This window comes from Zingiber officinale, chromosome 5A (genome assembly GCF_018446385.1).
Source record: "Zingiber officinale cultivar Zhangliang chromosome 5A, Zo_v1.1, whole genome shotgun sequence".
NCBI classification, from domain to species: domain Eukaryota; kingdom Viridiplantae; phylum Streptophyta; class Magnoliopsida; order Zingiberales; family Zingiberaceae; genus Zingiber; species Zingiber officinale.
Window position 1 is genome coordinate 96,480,659 of NC_055994.1, and position 23,507 is coordinate 96,504,165.

The 23,507-nt window shown below is 37.3% G+C and overlaps 2 protein-coding genes across 2 annotated transcripts; both read right to left on the reverse strand.

Annotated features, from left to right (window-relative positions):
• Positions 1 to 9,179: 9,179 nt before the first annotated feature.
• LOC121979818 (glutathione S-transferase T3-like) lies at positions 9,180 to 9,593 on the reverse strand. The gene has a single exon (XM_042531809.1). It carries the CDS (start codon positions 9,591 to 9,593, stop codon positions 9,180 to 9,182), a length of 414 nt encoding a protein of 137 aa, XP_042387743.1.
• A 6,056-nt stretch (positions 9,594 to 15,649) lies between these two features.
• Positions 15,650 to 16,192, reverse strand: LOC121979819 (putative invertase inhibitor). Its single transcript, XM_042531810.1, has one exon. The coding sequence runs from the start codon at positions 16,190 to 16,192 to the stop codon at positions 15,650 to 15,652; it is 543 nt and encodes a 180-aa protein (XP_042387744.1).
• Between the last annotated feature and the right edge of the window lie 7,315 nt (positions 16,193 to 23,507).

The window sequence follows — 23,507 nt, forward strand, 5'->3', positions numbered from 1 at the left end:
GCAATTGGCAAGTCTTGATGCTGATGTTACAGTACATTTGACATTGAAGCCAAAATATAGCACCGCATGATCTCATCTGCTTTTACCCATTTCTTATAATACTCAATCTCCTCTTCACTATAATCACTATTAGGCGCTTCAGGGTAGGTCTCTAACAGTATAAACTTATAGCCTTCAGCAGTTAGGACAATATCCAGGTTTCTTTTCCAATCTATATAGTTGGGACCAGTAATTTTGTTCTCTTTCAGTATAATAGCCAGTGGGTTGAAAGTCATCCTAAGAATCACAAAATAAGTTTTGGTCAAGACTCTAAATTTAGAATAATATTGATTCCTCAAATAATATTATTTAAATTTACCAACACCTCAAAACACCGTGAATTTTGCATGTCACATTAGTGTGGACGTATACAAAATCAAACATTTGTAGGAGGAGGTTTTACCCATTAATTTTATTATCTTGTCATCCTAACTTTATGACAAATAAAACTAATAGTTGGTTTTCCTTTGGTCAGGCAACAAAATAGCAGTGACTCCGTTGGGGATGATACTATTGAATGCATCTAAGTGTATATCATTACTTGATACTTAGTCCATTAAATAGGATTGTTCTCCTTCAGTTGGAAAAAATCACACGCTCCTAAATAATTTCCTATAACCATCCAAAAAGTAAGTTTGATCTAGTGATCCGCAAACAAACTCATCCATTGTGGAGGGAGGCACTCATAGCCAACACACAAGTTTGTTGCATCACTTACAAACCAGTAATGAAGACCGTGGAATTTATTTACTAATCTCTTTCCCACTTAGTTATTTAAGGTGAGGAATTTTAACCATGCAAACACGCATCACACACATCACAGTAAATAAAAGCAATAAATATGGAAATATAATTTTCCAACTATTATGGCTTCTTCCATCATTGTCCTCCAGTGCTGTCAATCCTAGCTGCTGTCATCTTTAGCCACCGCAATCGGGTCTAGTCGCCTATCTATCTTGCTTCTTTTTTCATTGCACCTCTGGTCCTCAAATAATACCACGCCTCGCAAGGATACAATCCACGACAAAAATAGAATTTTACATTTATCGATCCTATATTCCACAAGGGAATGTACATGTAATCTAGATCGAAACAAAAATGTAAAATCCTAAAACTAATACAGCTCCTGCTGTATTTAATACATACAATCATGCACACATAAAATGCCCTTGACATGTCCAAGGGTACAATCACACACAATCACATTAAGTCATAATAATTGGAGTCTGCAACCACAGAGTTAACATATCCTACTATTATTCTGCCTAAAATATATATGACATGTGCATAATTAAAATGAAAATCAAACACACAGAGGCAAACTCTAGCTTTGATACCAATTGTTGGTTACTACTCGGAATATCGTACTGGTTCCCCTGTACAAAAATTTTGTGCAAGTCCTGAATCTTTCCTAACAACCTATTGTGTTCTTTAGAAATTAAAATTGGAATCGCAAACAGAACTTAACATTATTGATTCCAAATTCAACTTATCTGTTCTTAGTGGTTTAGACTTGAATCACAAACGATGCTTAACATTATTGATCCAAGTCCACCCATGTTACAAATTCAATTAAATATTAATTTCAAAGATCGGCTTCCAGGTTAAACATGGTGAGACACTAGGCCTTCTTAGATATGAGAGCATCCACCACTTCCTAGACAAAGTCTTTCAGCGAAATTTAATATTTAATTTCCTTATAGTAACCCTAGGTTTAACCAAAAGGAACAATCGAATCACAAGTTTGAAAAATAAAAGAAACACAAAATTGAAAACATAAATTTGATAACTTAGAATCGTAAGCCTCTTGTGTTTGGTATTTCAAAATCCATACAAAGAATACTAGTATGATGCGGAATAAAACTACCAGTTATACCTTTCTTTGTAAGCAACAACCTCTTGATCTTCTATTATATTCCTCTTCTTTTCTTGGATGTCGTGTGGGTGACGATCTACCAAGAAGAAAACCACCAAAGCCCTCCTTGCTTCCAAGTTTCAGCCACCACCATAATGCTCCAAGGGATGCTAGAAAATAATGCCTCCTTCCTCTACTTCTTCACCTCCAAGCTACCGGCCACCAAGTGCTCCACCAAGGAAGATGTCGCCAGCCACAATGAAGAAGAGAAGGAGAAGAGTGTTGGTTGCTACTAGGAAGATCGTACCGGTTCTACTGTACAAAAATTTTGTACAAGTGTCGAACCTTTCCTAACAACCTATTATGTTCTTTAGAAATTAAATTCGGAATCGCAAATGGAACTTAATATTATTGATTCCAAATTTAACTTATCTGTTCTTTTAGTTTTAGACTTGGATCGCAAACGGAACTTAACATTATTGATCCAAATTCACCCATGTTACAAATTCAATTAAATATTAATTTCGGAGATCGGCTTCCAAGTTAAACATGGTGAGGCACTAGGCTTTCTTGGATATGGGAGCAATCACCACTTCCTAGACAAATCCTTTCAACGAAATTTAATATTTAATTTCCTTATAGTAACCCTAGGTTTAACCAAAAGGAACAATCGAATCACAAATTCGAAAAACAAAAAAAAAAAACACAAACTCGAATCACAAATTCGAAACCTAGAATCTCTAGCCTCTTGTTTGGAATTCATACAAAGAAAACTAGTATGATGCGAAAAATAATTACTAGTTATACCTTTCTTTGTAAGCAACAACCTCTTGATCTTCTATCGTATTCCTCTTCTAATCTCGGACATTGTGTGGGAAACGATCTATCGAGAGGAGAATCCACCAAACCTCCTTTTTCCTTCTTCCAAGTTTCGGCCAAGCAACCTTCTCCAAGAAAAACAAGTCTCGGCCACCAACCAAATTCCAAGGGATGCAAGAGCAAAGCCTCCTTTCTTTCCTTCTTCTCCTAACAAGAACCGGCCACCACAAGAACTCCAAGAAGGGGATGCACCAGCCACTAAAGAAGAAGAGAAAGAGAAGAGAATAGGGTCGGCCACACACCAAGGAAGAGAGAAGAAATTATAGAAGATATGTTATGAGGTGAGGCACCTCTACCCCCTCTTTTATATTCCTTGGTCTTGGCATATAAGGAAATTTAATTATAATTAAAATTCCCTTATTCTCCTTGCCATTGGTTAATAAGGAAAATTTAATTAAAAATTCCTTTTAACCCTTTACATGGTCGGCCACCTCATGTGCTCCAAATAAGATAAGTTTTAAATACAAAATTAAAACTTCCTTATTTGTTTCCAGAAATTTTTAAAATAAAAATTTCTCTAATAATTTTTCCCTTCATGGTTGGTTATAAAAGGATATTTTATAAATTAAAACCTCTCTATTAAAGCATGTGGATGATTTCCAAAAATGAAAGTTATCTTTAAAATTAAAATCTTCCTCTCAATCTACAAATAAGGAAAGATATAAAATCTTTTCTTAATCTTTTGTAGAAACTATAATAGGAAAGATTTAATTTTAAAACTCTCTTTTATATCATCAAGATGGCTACAAAAAAGGAAAGTTTTATCAAAAATTAAAATCTTCCTTTTAATACAAATAAGGAAAGATATCAAACCTTTCACTTAATCTTTTGTAAAAAGCTATAAAAGGAAAGATTTAAATTTTAAACTCTCTTTTAAAACCATGGTATCCACATAAGAAAAGATTTTAAATAAAATCCCTTTTATTCTTACATGGCCGGCCACACCAAGCTTGGGCTCCAAGCTAGGGCCGGCCACCTTTACTTGGCTCAACCTATGGCTTGGCCGACCCAAGCTTAGACTCCAAGCTTGCTTGGCCAACCACCTAAGGTTGGGTAGGAAGGTGGGTATAGGTGGGTATAACATTTTATAAATAAGAGGCTACGATAGGGACCGAGAGGAGGAATTGGTTTTGGTCTCCCGATGAAATTAAGTTTCCCGTGTTCGCCCCAAACACCCAACTTAATTTCATCAATAATAATTCATACCACTAAAGAATTATTATTAAACTTACCGCACCAATCCCAAATTACATTTTGGGCTCCTTCTTATTATGAGTGTGTTAATCTCCTTGTGTTTAAGATGTCGGATGTCCACTAATTAATTAAGTTATTGATAACTCACTTTAATTAATATCTTAGTCCAAGAGTAGTACCACTCAATCTTATTGTCATGTCGGACTAAGTCCACCTGCAGGGTTTAACATGACAATCCTTATGAGCTCCTCTTGGGGACATTATCAATCTAGATTACTAGGACACAGTTTCCTTCTATAATCAACAACACACATTATAAGTAATATCATTTCCCAACTTATCGGGCTTATTGATTTATCGAGCTAAATCTCACCCTTTGATAGGTCAAAGAAATAAATACTAAATATATGTGCTTGTTATTATATTAGGATTAAGAGCACACACTTCCATAATAACTAAGGTCTTGTTCTTTTATTAAGTCAGTATAAAAAGAACTTACCTTAAATGGTCCTACTCAATACACTCAGAGTGTACTAGTGTAATTTTATAGTTAAGATAAACTAATACCAAATTACACTACAACTATTCCAATGGTTTGTTCTTATCCATCTTAGTCATGAGCTACTGTTTATAATTTATAAAGAATCGATAACATGATCTTCTATGTCTGACACCACACACCATATTATCTACGATATAAATTAATTGAACAACTACACTTAGCATATAAATGTAGACATTTTTGACCAATGTGATTCTTTATTTCAAAATAAATGTTTACAAAAGCTAGGCTTTTAGTATACACTCTAACAAAGAGGTAGGGTCGACCACCAAGGATGGAGGAGAGGAACAATAGAATAGGTTGTGTGTCATGAAGGCACCCTCTCCCCCTCTTTTATATTCCTTGGTGAATCCAAAAAAGGAAAGTTTTTATAACAAAAATAAAACTTCCTTTTATTCCTCTTAATGGTCGACCACCTCTTGTAAAACCAAATAAGGAAAGATTTTAAACAAAAATTAAAATCTCTCTTTTATAAATCCCTTTTGTGGTTGGCTATAAAAGAAACGTTTTACAAATTAAAATATCTCTCTTTTAAATCATTTTATGGATATCTATAAAAGATAAGAGATAAAAATAAAACTCCTTTTATATCATGGTTATAAAAAGGAAAGTTTTGTCAAAAAATTAAAATCTTTCTTTCACATTATAGATAACTACAAATAAGGAAAGATATTTAATCTCTCTTTTAATCCTTTGTAGAAAATATATAAAAGGAAAGATTTTAAAATATAGAACTCTCTTTTAAAACCATGTGGATGAAAACATATAAGGAAAGATTTTATCAAAATTTTATTTTTAATAAAAACTCTCTTCCCTTTTCACACTTGGCCGGTCCCTTGCTTGGGCACCAAGCAAGGCTTGGCCGGCCCTAGCTCAAGCACCAAGCTTGGCTTGGTCGGCCCCTTGCTTGGGCTCCAAGCAAGGATAGTGGACGGCCCCTAGCATGGGCTAAGAGGCTAGGCTTTGGATGGATATAAGGCTATATATAAGAGGCTACAATAGGGACCAAGAGGAGGAATTGGTTATGGTCTCCCAATGAACTTGAGCTTCCCGTGTTCGCCCCGAACACCCAACTCAAGTTCATCAATAATAACTCATACCACTAAAGAGCTATTATTAAACTACCGTACCAATCCCAAATTACATTTTGGACTCCTTCTTATCATGAGTGTGTTAATCTCCCTGTGTTTAAGATATAGAATGTTCACTAATTAAATGAGTTACTGACAACTCATTTAATTAATATCTAGCTCCAAGAGTAGTATCACTCAACTTCATTGTCATGTCGAACTAAGTCGACCTGCAGGGTTTACATGACAATCCTTATGAGCTCCTCTTGGGAGCATCATCAACCTAGATTCCTAGGACACAGTTTCCTTCTATAATCAACAACACACACTATAAATAATATTATTTCCCAACTTATCGGGCCTATTGATTTATCGAACTAAATCACACCCTTTGATAAATTAAAGAAATAAATATTAAGTATATGTGCTTGTTATTATATTAAGATTAAGAGCACACACTTCCATAATAACAGAGGTCTTGTTCTTTTATTTAGTCAGTATAAAAAGAAGCTACCTCAAATGGTCCTGCTCAATACACTCATAATGTACTAGTGTAATTTTATAGTCAAGATAAACTAATACTAAGTTACACTACGACTATTCCAATGGTTTGTTCCTATCCATCTTAGTCATGAGCTACTGTTTATAATTTATAAGAAACTGATAACATGATCTTCTGTGTGTGACATCACATACCATGTTATCTACAATATAAACTAATTGAACAACTACACTTAGCATATAAATGTAGGCATTTGACCAATGTGATTCTTTTATTTCAAAAATAAATGTTTACAAAAAGCTAGGCTTTTAGTATACACTCTAACAGTTAACCCCTATTAGAGTCTCTAAGGTTTTCTTGAGTGATCAAGAGCTTGTGCGAGTTTGTGGCAAGGTTTCTCCACCCACAAGGAGCTACTCGAGTTAGCCGAAGGTTTTCTGAGGAGTCATCCACCGACGGATCGGGATCATCCACCTTACGGACAGCCGTAGAGTAGGAGTAAGTGATCTCTGAACCACGTTACATAAACGTGTTAGAGGTTTGATTGTCTTGGTTATTGCCTCTAGGTTAGCTTTCTATTTGTTAGATTTGTTTTGTATTTCCACTGTGCACTAGCAAGTGTAGGAAGCAACGATTTGGGTGAGACGCTATTCACCCCCCCCCCCCTCTAGCAGACGTCAAGGTCCCAACAAGTGGTATCAGAGCGAGGTTAGCTCTTCGTTGGATTAATCGCCAAAGGAGCAACCGTTAGAGGTAGACGAGATGGAGTCGGAAGGTCCGCTTGGATGGGATATCCGGATCCCACCTCCATACGATCGAGATAATTTCAAGTATTAGAAGAATCGGTTAGAGACTTGGTTCCAAATGGATTGGAACCAATGGATTGTGTTGGAGGAACCGTTTGAAGCTCCAACGGATAAGAAGGGAATGCACCTCCAGCCTCGGTATTGGACCGAGGAGCAAAGGAAGCAATCAGAGACAGACAAAGAAGGTAACTAGAATTTTGATTAATTTATTACCTCCTAATGCGGTATTGAATGTAGGTGAGTACGAGAACGCAAGCGACCTTTGGAAAAAGATAATTGCACTTCATGAGAGTCCTACACAAATCCAATAAGAGGAGGAACCCAAGGAGAAGGACTCATTGGTCCAAGAAGAGAAGGACCAATCAAATGTTGACACGAGCTCAACATCCGAGGAGGAGAAGGAAGATGAGGAGGTATCATCCACATCTTCAAGGGAGGAAGAAGTGGAACCATCCACATCTTCAAGTAAAGAGGAAAAGAGCAATCCAAGGAAGAAGAGATCTTGGAGGCTCAACCCTCCACCTCAACTACCAAGAAGAGCACAAAGGACCACATCAAATGCTTTGAGTATGGTAAGATGGGGCACTACAAGAGTAGGTGTCCTTCACTCAAGAAGGTAAAGGAGGTAAACCCTAAACTCACTAAAGTTAATTTAGAAACTAATGTGAGTTGTAGGAAGAAGAAGAATAAGAAGCATATTAGGTGCTTTACATGTGGTGAGTGGGATCACTACCACACAAAGTGCCCAAGGAGAGGAGAGCTCAAGAAATTGGCGCACTTGAAGAAATGGGAAAAGAAGAGAAGCATAAGTCAGGGGGAGCTTCAAAGGTAAAAGGGAAGGTAATCCCTATTTTGAAGTTTAATTCAAGCTCCAATTCTTATATGCTTGTTAGAAATAATGTAGATTATTTACCTAAGCATAATCATGGATTTAGATATAATGATAGAAATAGGGTTAACATGGTAGATAACCCTAAAAAATTATACACTGAGGATAGACCTAATAAGACCCAAACCACTTTGCCTAAGGGAAGGAAAGTGGGTGAAAACCTAAGCATTAATCCCAAGAAGGGGGGGCACATGCCTAGGAAGGGTAGGTCTAGGAATGTCCATGATGGACATGTTGATTCTAGGGTTAGAACCCTAGAATTAGAAAATCAAGCCATGAAGGCAAAGCTTGAGGAAATCGAGAAAGTCCTAGAAAGGTTCATTATTGGACCTAAAGGACTTGACATGTATTTGAGTGGTCAAAGATCCAAAAATGCCAAATTGGGTCCCTCTAAGACCAAAAGGAGGTCAAGGGCTAAGGTGGCACATGACATTGGCAAGGGATGAGTGAATGTACTCGGGGTAAAATTTCAGTGTGTACTGCAGCAATACTGTAGTGTCACTGTAGCTGCACTGTAACAGTCGATTGGTGTTTTCATCAGTCGACTGGTAGCCGACCGTTGGCTCGTAACGGTCGAATTTCACTTAGAACCAGTCGACTGATGGTTTTATCAGTCGACTGGTGGTGGGAAAACAACTTGGTATTTTCCTCTCAAGCTCTATTTAATAGAGCTTGGGGTGTTTATGTATGGTTGACGAAAATAGAGATGGTTAACCCCTATTAGTGTCTCCAAGGTTTTCTTTAGTGAGCAAGAGCTTGTGCGAGTTTGTGGTGAGGTTTCTCCACCCATAAGGAGCTACTCGAGCTAGCCAGAGGTTTTCTGAGGAGTCATCCACCGACGGATCGAGATCGTCCACCTTATGGACAGTCGTAGAGTAGGAGTAAATGATCTCCGAACCACGTTATATAAATATGTCAGAGGTTTGATTGTCTTGGTTATTGCCTCTAGGTTTAGCTTTCTATTTATTAGATTTGTTTTGTATTTCCGCTGTGTACTAACAAGCGTAGGAAGCGACGATTTGGATGAGACGCTATTCACCCCCCTCTAGCGAACGCCAAGGTCCCAACAGATTTTACTTTGTCTTTTCCCTTTCTTTTTGCTGCTTTGTGTCCCATTGGATGAGTATCTTCATCATCCAGGTCTATACTCACATTTTTGTTGGAGGAGGTGTTGCTTGCTCCCGACTCTGAGTTCCTCATCTTCTTTGTGGCCACAAAGTGATCAACGGACTGTGAAGTAAACATTGGACGATCTTTGACAATTCTCCACACATGCTCGAGATTGAATGCAATGCCATTGTTTTCAGATTGATATTTTTGGTACACAAACCTCAATATATCTTTGTCATTGTGACCACTTTGATATGAATTGTAAACACTATTCTAATTTGCGTTGAATCGATATGCCTTCTTTTGGATTGTATTGTGCCAATATGGTTGTATAACATTTGCACTTCTGGTGTTTGAATCTAGGAGATAATTCTCATTGTAGTAGCTTGCAACACGCCCCCAAAAAGCATCCGCCTTTTGATCATTGTCGATTATTGGATCATCGCTGATAGTGACAAAACTTCTCACTAAGACCTCATCTTCAGCCTTTGTCCAACTTGAACGCTTTCTTGTACCCTCAATATTTGAAACCGTTTTTTCAAAATTGATCACCTCAATTGGGGATTCATGGTCGGAAAGTTGAGTCTCCGGGATAAAAGTCGGAGTTGCGGGTTCATTCGACATCGGAGGAGTAAAATACATACCAGTTATCTGCGGGGTACCATATCCATGAACAACCGGCGGCATGAAATACGGATGGCTCATATTTTGCCAATATTCGGCTGGAAGCGGTTGATATGGACTTCGAGAAGCATAATTCGGATGATTCATAGAATTTCCAAAATCTTGGAAATTTTGAAGATTTTGTGGAGGAAACGACATATTTGGAAATGGATGTGGGTAATTTGTAGATTTTGGGAAGATGAACATTCTTGCGAGTTGTTTGTAGAATTCAAAAAATTTGTAACAAATGCACTATTATTTTCATCCATTTCAGATAGAAAATAAGATTGTAGGAACTCAAAAAAATAGATTGGAGAGTCTAGTGAGTTAGAATGAAAATATTTGTGCACATTGGTAGATATTTATAGATGAAATTTCGAACTAGCTGTTAAAAATAGTCATTAAAAAACTACCCATTTTATTCAATTTTAATTTTAAATTTTATAATTTTTTAATAAATAAAATTTAAAAACTAAAAAACATATATGTACACACGGGGTGAGTCAGCCCTACGTTTGCTTGAACGCGTTCAATTTAATGATCCCTCACAAGATGAATCTTCTGTTAGTTAGAGCCCTAGAGCCAATCATTTGATGATTGTTGTATGGACTTATTGTATCATATTTCTTATGTATATAAAGACATTTGTTTATGGTTATTATACTTACTTGTATTGGTGCCAAATAACTAAGTATAATAGCGTCCTTGAGTAGAAGGTTCTTACCTATATCAATCGATTGGTTGAATCGATAGTAAGATGATATAGGGAACACTACTCTTAATCATTCCTAGTCAAGTATTAACATTCAGGGACAATGTTAATGCGACGAGACTAGCATGTATAGGTCAATTCAATGACTTGATCTCACAAGTCATGGATATAGAGATATCAAGTTGACACATGGGTATGTATTGAAGAATGTATACTGAATAACCCGCCATGAGAAAGTATCATGGATCGTTATATGAGTGTCATATACTTTCTCATGTGGCTATTAGTATGACTATTAGTCCTTGGACCTGAAGTCACCATGGTTCCCTACATAAGGAGTTGCATACTTTAGCTTCGTCAAACGTCACCCGTAACTGGGTGGACTATAAAGGTGATTACTGGATATTTAACAAATTATGCAGAGGAATGTGAGTGATATAGATGGGATTTATCCCTCCTATATGACGGGAGTTACATCATTATTCTTGATAGAGTGAGACCACTAAGTGCATGGTCATGCCCAAATGAGTCAATATGAGATGTTGAGCTCATTTGATTGAGTGAGTCTACTTGGGATTCAAGATTTAGATTGATTAGAGGATGACACGGTCTATGCCTCATATTAATCAATCTAGATGTCAAGGATAGAAGGACACTTGTCATATATTGTGAAGGGTCACAACTAGTAGTCACAAGGTGATGTTGGATCTCAACATTCTTGTAACTTGGGTAGTAATGATGTGTTGCTAGATACCGCTCATTACTTATGCTTCTAAATGGGTTTAGGAGCATTGTCAACGTTACAAGAACCTATAGGGTCACACACAAAGGGCAATTAGATAGAGATTAGGTTCATATGATGAACCAAGAGGATTAGGTTCATGTGATGAACCAAATTAGATTAAGAGTAATCCAAATTAAACTAATTGAGTTGGACTCAATTTGGTTCATGTGTTAAATAAGTCTAATTTGGACTTAGACTCATTGAGCCAATTTAATTCAATGAATAGAAATTCATTAAATTAAAAATTGACTTGAACTAATAGTTAGATTTGATCAACCATGGGAGAAAAGTGGTCAAATTTGACTTGACTTGAGAGGAAGATGAAAAGTCAAGTTTGATTTGACCATTGCCACCTCATTTGTGAGTTGGCATTGAGTGGGCTAATTATGATGTGCCACATCATCAAGGCTAGCACATGTGTGTGCCACCTCATGAGGGAGATCAAGAGTTGTGACTCTTGATATCCCATGGAGGTTTAAAAGTCTTCTTGAAGTGGTCGGCCACATAACACTCTTGTGTGAGTTTCATTTTGGTTTTGTAACCTCCTTCTTCTTCCTCCTCTCATCTTCTTCTCCCTCTCCTCCACCTTGGCCGAACCTTCAAAGGTGCTAGCACACCTTTTGTTTAGTTTTTCTCCACCTAATCGTTCGTGTGGATACATATAGAGGAGTGTCCATTTGAACACTCTCGAGATCCGGCAAACTTGGACGAGCAGGATAAGCGAAGGGCTTCGCATCAATGATAATCTCTCTACCATGTAGATCTAGGTTTAGAAACTCGTACACGTAAAGTTTTTGAAATTATTTTCTTCGCACGGATCCGGTGGCATGGGATTTCGAGGTTTACGTAATGCAAAAAGCGATTTTTGCGACTCGAAAATCCCAACATCTTCTCAGAGCCATTTTGGAATAGCTGGATCTTGTTCCCTTCAAACGCAGGTTCAATTAAGAATTTATAAGTTGAACACCACTATAAATCCACTATAGTGGTGTTCAACTTATAATTTGATTGAAACTCTAACCGCAATTTTTTACCTTTTTGCTAGGGCCTTCTAAATCCACTATATTCACATCCTTTCCCTCATTACAATGTTCAAACTCAAACACCACAGCCTCCTCCGCAGCAAAATCGTAGCTCAGCAAACCAGAAACCACACTACAATGGCTGAGCAGCAGTGGTTTCTAGAGAGTGACGGGTTACATTCTTTGCACCCAGCTAAAGTGGTTGTGCTGACACATGGTTTTGTTGTTGCCGTGACTGACTCGATCTTTCCTGGTGGCTACGATTCTTGCGGTCCCATTTTGATGGACTAGCTATATATGACGATATGAGTGGTACAGATGGAGATTGGATATGGCAGCTGTTGCCAACTTACACAGCCAGAGCTGAGGAAAGGATAACCGACATTTTCTTCGTGAAAGTTAATGTTATTATTTCAGGAGCCCCCATTTGGAGGTTGCATCGTCAGCTTAAGATGGGTTACAGATTTTCTTGCTCGCAATGAAAGCCATGCTATTGAATGAGATCCATTGTGCATCGCAATTTCTATCTACTACTTGTCGATGAGCGGCCTTCATTGGTCTTTTGAAGATCTGTAACCATTTTATGATCTCACAAATTAAAAAAAGATTATATATATATATATATATATATATATATATATACAGAAATGATATGCTGCGGATAAAACCGAGCGGACCGCTGCGGACGTGCCTTCCTGATCGGTCACCAGACCGATCAGGGAACCGATCATTTTCTGATCGGTCTACAGAGACCGATCAGGAAGGCATGTCCGCAGCGGTCCGCTCGGCTTTGTCCGCAGCATATCATTTCTGTATATATATATATATATATAAAAGATGGATCCGCTTTTATATTAAAAAAAAAATATGGAACCGTCATATCAGCGGCCCCCGGCCCCTAGAACCGGTCCCACAGATATGGAGGAAGGTAAATGCAGGTACACAGCTGAAAGCGCATAGCCGTGACGCTAACCCCAGGCAATGACACCCCGAGGATCGAACCCTGGACCTTTCGGCCATGAAACCATGCGCCCCCAGCTGTGTTACGCCCTGGGAACAAATAAAGAAAATTAGCTGAGATTCAAACCTGCAACCTCTGGCCGAACTAAGCCTTAAGTAAATCCGGCTGACCAAGTGGTCAAGCAGGCGGTTCTCGCTTTTATATTAAAAGTATTATGTAATGTGTTTCATTTGTTTATTAAAATGTGGGTAGATTTATTAAAATTAAAGTTCAACATGTGGCAAAAGGCGATTCGCTCGCCCCTAGCGTCCCCGCTAACCCGTCCCTAGGCCAACAAGGAGGAGGTAAATCACGGGTGGCTACTAGCCATTAGTAAAAATGACCAAGACATGGGGGAGGTTATGCTCGGTCACACCGAGTTTCGACCCCAAAACCTCATGTGACAACACCTCATACCTTAACCATCGCACCGCCCGAGGGGACAAAATTAAAGTTCAACATGCATCATGCATTTGCTAAGATACCAAAAATTTGATAGTTATCATTAAACATTATTATAAACGGGGAAAGAAAAAATAGGCAAGTGATCAAAAAATTATGTCAATCAAATGGACCCATCTTTTCGTCGACTATAACTCAAATAAAAAACTTAGGGGTGTTTGGTTTAGGGGAATAGGAGTGGGGAATGAGAATGAGAATCATTGATTGTCATTGTTAATGTTTGGATTATAGGAATAGGAATGCAAATAAGGGAATGAATCCTTGAAATTGGGTAATAACTCATTCTCATGTACCTCCCCTTCAATGAGTCATTACCCTATTTTCATCAATCAAAATATTCCCTTATTCCAAAAATGCCCTTGACCTAAAATTAAAATTTTCTCCCTTAATACCAAATATCAAAATATATTTATTTATTTTTTTCTTTCATAGTACTTCTCTCTCCTTGTTCTCTTTCATCATATTTTCTCTCTCATCATTTTATCACACACTTTCTCTCTCCTTAATCTCTCCTATCACACTCTCTTTCCTCTTTTTTCTCATTACACTTTCTCTCTCATCATACTTTTTCTCTCCTCAATCTCTTCCATCGCACTCTCTTCCTTCTTTTTCTCTCATCATACTTTCTCTCTCCTCAATCTCTCCCATCACACTATCTTTTCTCTTTTTTTCTTATCACACTTTCGCTCTCATCACACTTTCTCTCTCCTCAATCTCTCTTGTCACACTCCCTCTTTTTTTTCCTCAACACACTTTCTCTCTCATCATACTTTCTCTCTCCTCAATCTCTCCCATCACACCACTGCTCTCTTTTTTCCTCATCACACTTTCTCTATCATCATACATTCTCTCTCCTCAATCTCTCTCATCACACTCTCTCCCCTCATTTTTCTCATTACATTTTCTCTCTCTTCATCCTCTCCCATCATACTTTCTCTCACATCATATTTTCTCTCTCATTTTCTCTCATCATGATCTCTCCTATCACACTCTCTTTTCTCATTTTCTCTCATCACACTTTCTCTCTCTTCATTCTTTCTCATCATACTTTCTCCCTCATCATTCTCTTTCATCATATTTTTCTCTCACATTCATCTTTCTTTCACATCTAATTTTTTCTCTTATTTTCCTTTAAGGGTAAAAAGGGAAATTTTGATTTATTCCGATAGAAAATATGCAACTAACCAAACATTGCTTTTAAGAGTGATATTCATGCTCATACCCATTCTCATTCCACAATACAATGATTCCCATTCCGATTCCTATTCCTAGGAAAGAACCAAACGCCCCCTTATATTGTCCTAGGCGCAATGGTGTAGTGGTATATGTATTCTTAATTTCTTTAGCATTTAAAAATTGAATTTCTGTTTTGTTGAATTAACGGTTGAATTTTTCTTAATAAGTGGTTGATCTAATAATGTTATATTGATGAGTCATTTGTTGTAAGCGTTTTTTTTTTACTTATTATGGTAGTTGGTGAAAAAATTTTGTGGAATCATTTTCAGGATTAATTGATGTAAATTAAACATATAGTATCAATTAAAAAATACAAATTAAATTAAAAAATTTACATGGGGGACGAAAAACAACAATTTGAATTTCTTATTCATCTCAATCCATAATTAAGATACTCGATCCATAAGAGCATTCATAATGTTGGCGTTGTCCCCTCGGGGCGGTGCGATGATTAAGACATGGGGTGTTGCTACATGAGGTCTTGGGGTCGAAACTCGGTGTGACCGAGCATAACTTCCTTCATATCTTGGTCATTTGTACTAATGGCTAGTAGTCATCCGTGATTTACCTCCTCCATGTTGCCTAGGGACGGATTGACGGGGGTGCTAGAGGCGAGCGAATCGCCTTTTGCCACGTTCATAATGTTAGCGTTAATATCTATGTAGATGTACTGTAGAGCACTGTAACATTTAACGCATTCAATTCCCATTAAAGGAATTGAATGCTGTTAAAGACCTACAGATTGAAAAAATTAAATATATATAATATTATATTGCCTTAAATTATATATATATAATATTATATTACTATTAACGCGTTGATGCTCTAATTAAAATATCATCTCATCTCTTACCAACTAACTAACTAGAAAAATTTAACAATAAGATCATGAGCAATGGTGGCGAGGTCAGAACAATCGTCATCCTCCGGATTCATCAAATAATCATTTGCACCCTCGTAGAGCAGATCGTCGCAGTTTTGTGGTTTGCTCGCCGCCGTGTCGATCTGCATCACTAGAAAGCTCTTATCTTTCCCGGAAGCCAAACCCTCGATCACGTTCGACAAAGCTACCTTAGTCTCGGTGTATAACCCCAAACAATAGTTGATCGAAAACCTCGCCGTCGGGTCCAACGTCGACCCGTTCAGCAGCCGCTCGATCTTCGAGAGGGCGGCTGTGGCGTTCGCCTGAGTCAACTTGACGGCGATGACGGCCAACTCCTTGGGGCTGGCAGACGGAGCGCCGTCGAAGGCCTGCAGGGACGTCAGGCAGAAGTTGTAGTCCACGTTGTTGTTTTCTTTGGCCAGTTGCTTGCATGTTTCTTCCAGCGAGGCGATCGACGGCGCGGCGTGGTGGAGGAGGACGGCGACGGAAATGAGAGAGAACAGAGACAGAGCTGAGCTCTTCATTGTCGGCGATCTGAAATTCTTCGACGGGATGAATATTATGCATCAAATCCCCCTTCAATATATATAGACGGCGATAAAATTAAGTAAGGCAGAAAATTAAAGGATGCCTTTTTTTTAAATCAATATTATTAATTTAATTAAGGCATCCTTTAATCAATATTATTGTTTTTAAAATGGTGCAATTTTAATCCAATCAAGAGCATCCACAACTCACTCTTACATCCACCATCTCATCCAAAAGTATAATATCTATTGTCACATACTTATTTTATAATAATATATCTTTTCACATTAACACTTATTATTTATAGTCCCACGATCCAATCAATTATCTTAAAATTATATCATATTAAATAAATATATTTTAAAATAATAAAATTATTATTATTATTATTTAATAATAATCATACTTTTAAAAAATACTATTTTAAAAAAATATTAAAATTTATAATTTTTTAATAAATAACATTTTAAAAAAACACACATTGGGGCATTTGCTTGAACGTGTTCAAGTGAAGGAGTATTATAACATCCCTTCACAATGATATTAATATGAGGATATTATAACACCCCATTATGTATCCATTATGGATTCTCTAAAAGATGTTTTTTTCTTTGAATTCCTTAAAAGAATACCATATCTTGCACCAGTAACAATATAGATGTATCCATTGTGGATATTATTTGTTTGTTTATAATTTGATCCAAAAAAAAAAAAGAAGCACGGAAGAATGAAGCTCCTGAGATATGACGATTTGTATTTTTTTTTTTTTTGTGCATTGGATGCCTTGTGATTATATGTTTGGATATAATGATTTGTTGAACTTGTTGTATGGATGTTATTTATTTGTGTATGAATATGATGTGTTTAGTTTTGGATGACTTATTTGAATGTTGGATATGGATGTGTTGGATGTTTAATTGGATGCTATGATGTATGTTTGATATGTAAACAGGATAAAAGAAACAAATTGAAGAGATGTTGACTTTTTTTTGGGATAACATTTACAATAAATATGGATTCGTCGTAAATTTGTGATAAATATGAATTCGTTGTAAATTTGGGATGAAAATTTGTTTTCGTCGTAAATTTGTGAAGTTTTATGGTAGAGAAAAAAATAATGAATTCGTTGCAGATTTGCGACAAATTGAGTTCGTTGCAGAATTCGTTGCAAATTTACGACGAATTCAGATTCGTTGCAAATTTGCGACGAATTCAGATTCGTCGCAAATCTGCGACGAATTGAATTTGTTGTAGAATTCGTCGTAGATTTGCAATGAATTTGAATTTGTTCCAGATCTACGACGAATCTATATTTTCGTCACAAATCTACGATGAAAATAGGATTTTTTTTTTTTTGCTTACGTATATTCACTCAAGTATGCAACATTTTTTGGGACAAGAATTAATTCGTTGCAAATCTGCAACGAAATTATATGTTTGTCATAGATTTAAGATTATGAAATTTACAACGAATTATTTTTCGTTGCAGATTTGCAACGAAATCAATGATTTTTTTTTAATTCGTCCCAAAAATCTAATTTTTTTTAGTGGGTACGACTTACCACTGCACCATAGTATTACTATGATCAATATTGTATTATACCAACATTTAGACTTTGCTTAATTATATTATTTTGATATTTATACTTTGATTAATACTATAATATTTTAATACAGACACTTAATCTATATTTAATATAGGTCAACATCGTATTATAACATTTACGAATCATAATTGCTACAAATAAATTATTTCTGATTTATTTCTAATTAACACTAGTCATAGTCAATATTATATTATACTAAATATAGAATCATAATTTCTATAACTATGTAATACGAATTAAAACTAATATAATTATGCAATAACTATTATTTTATAGTTCCTATAATAGCGTAAAAAATAAAAGTTAATTTTAAAAATAAAATGTACATAGACAAGTTAAAATGTCCTTTTTATAATAAATGAAAAAGAAATGTGCTTCTGACTATTCGATGAAAAGTCTGCCGTTTAACTTTTGGCCAAACTTATTGAAGATAATACAACTTCAGTGAAAGTTATTGTTTAAAGGCGGGGGGAAATATATATATTAAATTTGGAGTATTATTTTGATAATTTCTGAATGAGGGGGCATTTTTTTATTATTTTTTTCATTAATTAAAAATTTTAAAAATAGTATCCACAATCTTGCCAAATTCCTTCGATATAATTTTTTAATCAATAAAAAAAATAGGTATGTTGTTTAAGGAGGAAAAGAGAGACCATTAATAATTTCTGATTTACTAGAGGTGAAATGTGAAAGGTATTTCAATGCCACACAAATGGAGTATCAGCGTGGGCGACGCTTATAGTGGTTCATGATGATTTTCATTTATTTATTCTAAACTTTTAGTTATGTTAATAAAATTTTATTTTTAGGTGACATTTAGTAGAACGTAATGTATCTTGTAATATAATCAAGATTATATTATAAGACTGATTATTTTATTTTGTTTACTTTTAAATTTATAATGTAATATAATCTCGGTTACAAAAGGTAATGAAGTTTTGTAATTTGGATTACAAAGTAAATACTATGTAATTCGATTATATTACGAGTTCATCGTTTAACTAAAATTTGAATGTCGAATATACCCCTCGTCTACCGTCGCCGACCGCCCGCCGGCCGCTCGTCGTCGCCCATCGGTGCCCTCGCAGCCACCGCTGGCGGCGACGACTAACGGTTGTTGGCGGTGGCGGCCATTGGTTGCCAATGGTTGCCGCAAGTTTCGGTAGAAGTGCAACAGCCGCCGGTAGAAGTCGCAGGATATTTTTGTCATTTTATAATAATACGAATTACATTCCTTATAAAAATAATGGACACCAAATAAAAGAATGTAATCATCCTTATAATCAAAGATTACATATATTATATTATCAAACGTAGTAATGTAATCAATATTATATTACAAATTTAATTACATTACAAGCTCGATTACATTACACCCAACTAAATGTAGAATTTAAGTTTAGGAGTTTACTTATAATATTAAGTAAAAGAATTAAATTTAAAAAATTTAAGTGGGTGTGTGTGGTAAGGTATGCATGATAAGCGATGCTTTGTATATTTGATATGCTATATATACATAGAGAGAGAGAGAGAGAGAGAAAATTTTGATATGCTAAGTAATGCTTTGTGTGTGACCGTGAACGAAATCCGACGTAGGCTATCTGACGCGATCAAAACCTAATTTTTTTAATCTCTCTCTCATCTGCATGCAACAACTTTTCTCTCTCATCTGCATGCAACAATTATAAAATTCTTATTTCTCTCTCATCTAATTGCATGCAACAATCACTGTGCTACTAATTTTTAAAGGTGATGTAGTTGCTACAGCATTATAGTAGCTACTACACAATAGCTGCTACACGTTGTAGCAGCTTCTGTATAGTAACTGTTATAACGTGTAGCAGTGTTATTATATAGCTACTATGTTGTATCAGCTACTGCACCATTGTAGCAGCTACTGTACCGTTACAGTAGCTACTGCACCGTTGTATCAGCTTCTGCACCCTTGTAGCAGCTATTGCACCGTTGTAGCAGCTATTGCACCGTTGTAGCTGTTGGTGCAATATTCCCTAGGTCAAGATTGACCAGGATGACTAAGCTTGAGTTGGCTCAAGCTTGAGTCTTGTTGTTTAGGTTTCGATGTTTGACAATACATGGAGACTGACAATACATGGAGATTGCAGGTGTAATCATTCATTTGTGGAGATTGCTGGTACAATTCTCCTCTGGTCAAGGTTGACTAGTTAGATGTGAAGAAGAGCCAAGTAGGTCAAAACTGACTGGATACTTGACTGGGAAGTCCTGGTGAGTGAAGCCAGGCAGTTGGAAATCCTGGTGAGTGAAACCAGGTGAAAGACCTAGTGAGTGAAGCTAGGCAGAGGAGAAGTCCTGGTGAGTGAAGCCAGGCAGTTGGAAAATCCTGGTGAGTGAAGTCAAGTGAAAGATCTAGTGAGTGAAGCTAGGCAGAGGAGAAGTCCTGGTGAGTGAAGTCAGACAGTGGAAAATCCTAGTGAGTGAAGCCAAGTGAAAGACCTAGTGAGTGAAGCTAGGCAGAGGAGAAGTCTTAGTGAGTGAAGCCAGACAGTTTGGAAATCCTAGTGAGTGAAGCTAGGTGAAGGTCCTGGTGAGTGAAGCCAGGCAGATGGAAAGACCTGGTGAGTGAAGCTAGGCACATGGAAATCCAGGTGGGTCAAGGTTGACCGGACATCTGGTATTGAGAAGTCCAAGTAGGTCAAAGGGTTGATCAGATACTTGGCACGAGGAGAAAAGTCTAAGTGGATCAAAGGGATTGACGGGACACTTGGTGAGGAAGTTCTAGTAGGTCAAGGTGACCGGATGCTAAGCATGATGTCCCAACAGATCATGGTTGACTGAATGTTGATTTTAGGGACTTTAGACTTGATTTGGCAAGTCATAAGTGAGCCTAATCGATCAACCGATCGATTGACTCATGCTCAATCGATCGGTTGATCAATTGGGTGAGTCCCACGACAACTCTTCCTCCCAATCGATTAGTGGATTGATTGGGAGGGAATCGTCGTCGCACAGAACTCCTCCCAATCGATCAGCTAATCGATTGGGAGCCTCCAATCAATCAGGTGATCGATTGGGAGGCTGGGAAATCACGAGAAGCCTTGAATCGATCGGGCAATCGATTCAGGCGATTTCTAGAGAGCACATAGGCGCTCTAGATCGATCAACCGATCGATCCAAAGCCTCTCCAATCGATTGAGAGTCATTCAATCGATTGGGATCCGACCGTTCCGCAGGTTATAGCCGTTGGCGAGTGATTTCCTCAGCAGCTCTTCGATTCCTCTTCACGCGATCACAACAATTTCTCCACATAGACTCACACCAGTTCTTGAAGCATTCTTGGAGCAAGGATTGTTGTCCTTTCAGGATCAAGAGGCGCTCACAACAACAACAAGAAGCTAGGGTTAGGGTTTATGCTGTAAATCTTGTAAGATCTTACTTGTATTTGCTTCCCTTTCTTTCTTCTTGTACTGAGAGTATTGTAAGGCTTCTCCGCCTTCGATAGTTACCATAAAGGAGTGTTTTCATAGTGGAGAGTGCTCGTGTGTGTGAATCCTTGGATTAGTCACCTCTTCTTAAGGTGGATACCAAGTAAATCCTTGTGTTAGCATTGTATTCTTATTTCTTGTACATTCCGCTGCATATCATCACCAAGAAGCAAGCTACGACGAGCACGATGAGCTATTCACCCCCCTCTAGCTACAAATCGACCATAACAAGTGGTATCAGAGCGAGGTCGCTCTTCACCGGAATCATCGCCGGAAGGGGCACAATGCTAGAGGGTGAAAAAGTTGGAGCAAAATTCTTCAAGTCAAAGATTTCATCAAGCTTAACTTCAAATGGAATTCAGAGATGGATTCGGATTTGGCACAAGGGTGCCTCCACCATCCACTTAAACATGCTTCGATCTTTGAAAATCAAGGATCGAAAATTTCTTGATGGTGGAGATAGAGCAATGGTTTGCTCTGATGGAAGGCTTCGAAGCTCCAAGAAATTCAAAAGGCAAATCCTCAAGAAGAGCAAATGGAGCTAAGAGCAAATTCAAAGGAGCGAGACAAATGATAAAGTGACCAAGCTATTGGTCAACTTATTGCCAAGCAATATTTTGGCTCAAATTGGAGAATTCAAGGACGCCAAGGAGCTTTGGAGCAAGTTGGCAAAAGTTCATGAGATCCACTCCACTGTACCAAACTAAGAAGAATCAAATGAGGGTGATTCATTGAATCAAGACCAAAAGGAAGAAGGAGAGGACTCGAAAGTTGAGAGATACTCAACTTCAGAAGAAGAGGAACAAGAAGCTTCATCCTCTACAAAATGCAAAGAAAAAGATAAGGAGGGAGCATACTCCTTATTTCATGTAAATGAGGATGATGACAATGAAGTCTCCACCTCTAGGATTGAGGGAGAGCAACCTTCGTTGATATCAGATCAAGAAGAAGGAGAAGCTTCTACATCCGGATCAAGTGGAGAAGAAGATGATGCATCCTGCAAAAATCAAGAGACCTCAAATGGAGAATCAAGTGTCATCCCTACATGCGAAAGTAAAAATATTTCAATTAAAAATAAAAGTCATATTATATGTTTTGAGTGTAGGGAACATGGGCACTACAAAAACAAGTGTCCTAAATTGGTCAAGAAGAAGGGGCAAGTGGCACCCAAGGGCAATGAGAAACCTGAGGAGACCACCCACACAACTAAGAAGAGCAAGGAGCACATAGTGTGATTCTTGTGTCATAAAAAAGGACATTAACAGAGTCAATGTCCAAAGAGGAGGAGAGCGGTCAAAGCTAAGGGAGGAAGTACAGATCAAGGGGGGGGCTTCAAAGGTAAAATCCAAGGTATCATTTATTGAGTCTATCCCCTTGAATTATGGTAAAAAACATGCTAGCTCTAATTTATTTCATTTTAATACTATTTACCATAAAAATAGGAAGCATGACAGTATTAAGGAAAAACATGTAGCTCTTCATGCTAAAACTACCACACCTAAGATTAGGAAGGTAGATAAAAATTTAGGCAAGAACTCTAAGGATTTTAGTTGTAAACTTAAAAATATAAATGCTCAAGGACACAATGAAAAACCAAAATATAGGGATTTATGGAAAGAAAATCAAGTCTTGAGGTCAAGACTTGATAAAATGGAAAAGACCCTAAAAAGGATGGAAAATATCCTAAAAGGGCAAAATGAGAATAAACTAGGTCTAGGAAAACAACAAGGGGCATCCAATGGTCATAGGGGTTTGGGATACAAACCTAAAACCAAGAACGATGTGCCTTCTTATCATATGGTTCCATATAGTTATGGAACCAACCCTAGGTCTAGCAGTCAAGTCAAGGATACAAGAGAAGTTATCCCTAGGAGTATCTTTGCAACGAATGTGACTAAGACTTCTAAGAGGTCTAACAAAGTCACTAAGAAAGTCACGAGGGAGGCAATCCCTAGAGTTGATCTAGAGGAAGTGCCCAAGGCTTCTAGGAAGCCTAAAAATGTCACTAGGAATGTATCTAGGGAAGTTATTCTTAGTGAGCACCTAGAGCATCCAAGGAGCACCAATAGGTTTTGGGTTCATAGGAGCATTTTCTCTACCCCTTAGATGGGTTAGAGAATGTCAACTCTAATTGGAAGGGTAGTTAACCCAACTTTGATGAAGTTGACACTCGGAGAGCATTTTCAAGGTTATTATTGTTGGGTTTTTCGGGCCGTGAAAACCGCTTTTCGCGTCGCGAA

What these genes read in the sequence shown, in the direction of transcription:
- LOC121979818 (XM_042531809.1), bottom strand. Translation starts at nt 9,593, where the DNA reads ATGCCGCCGGTTGTTCATGGATATGGTACCCCGCAGATAACTGGTATG.
- LOC121979819 (XM_042531810.1), bottom strand. Translation starts at nt 16,192, where the DNA reads ATGAAGAGCTCAGCTCTGTCTCTGTTCTCTCTCATTTCCGTCGCCGTC.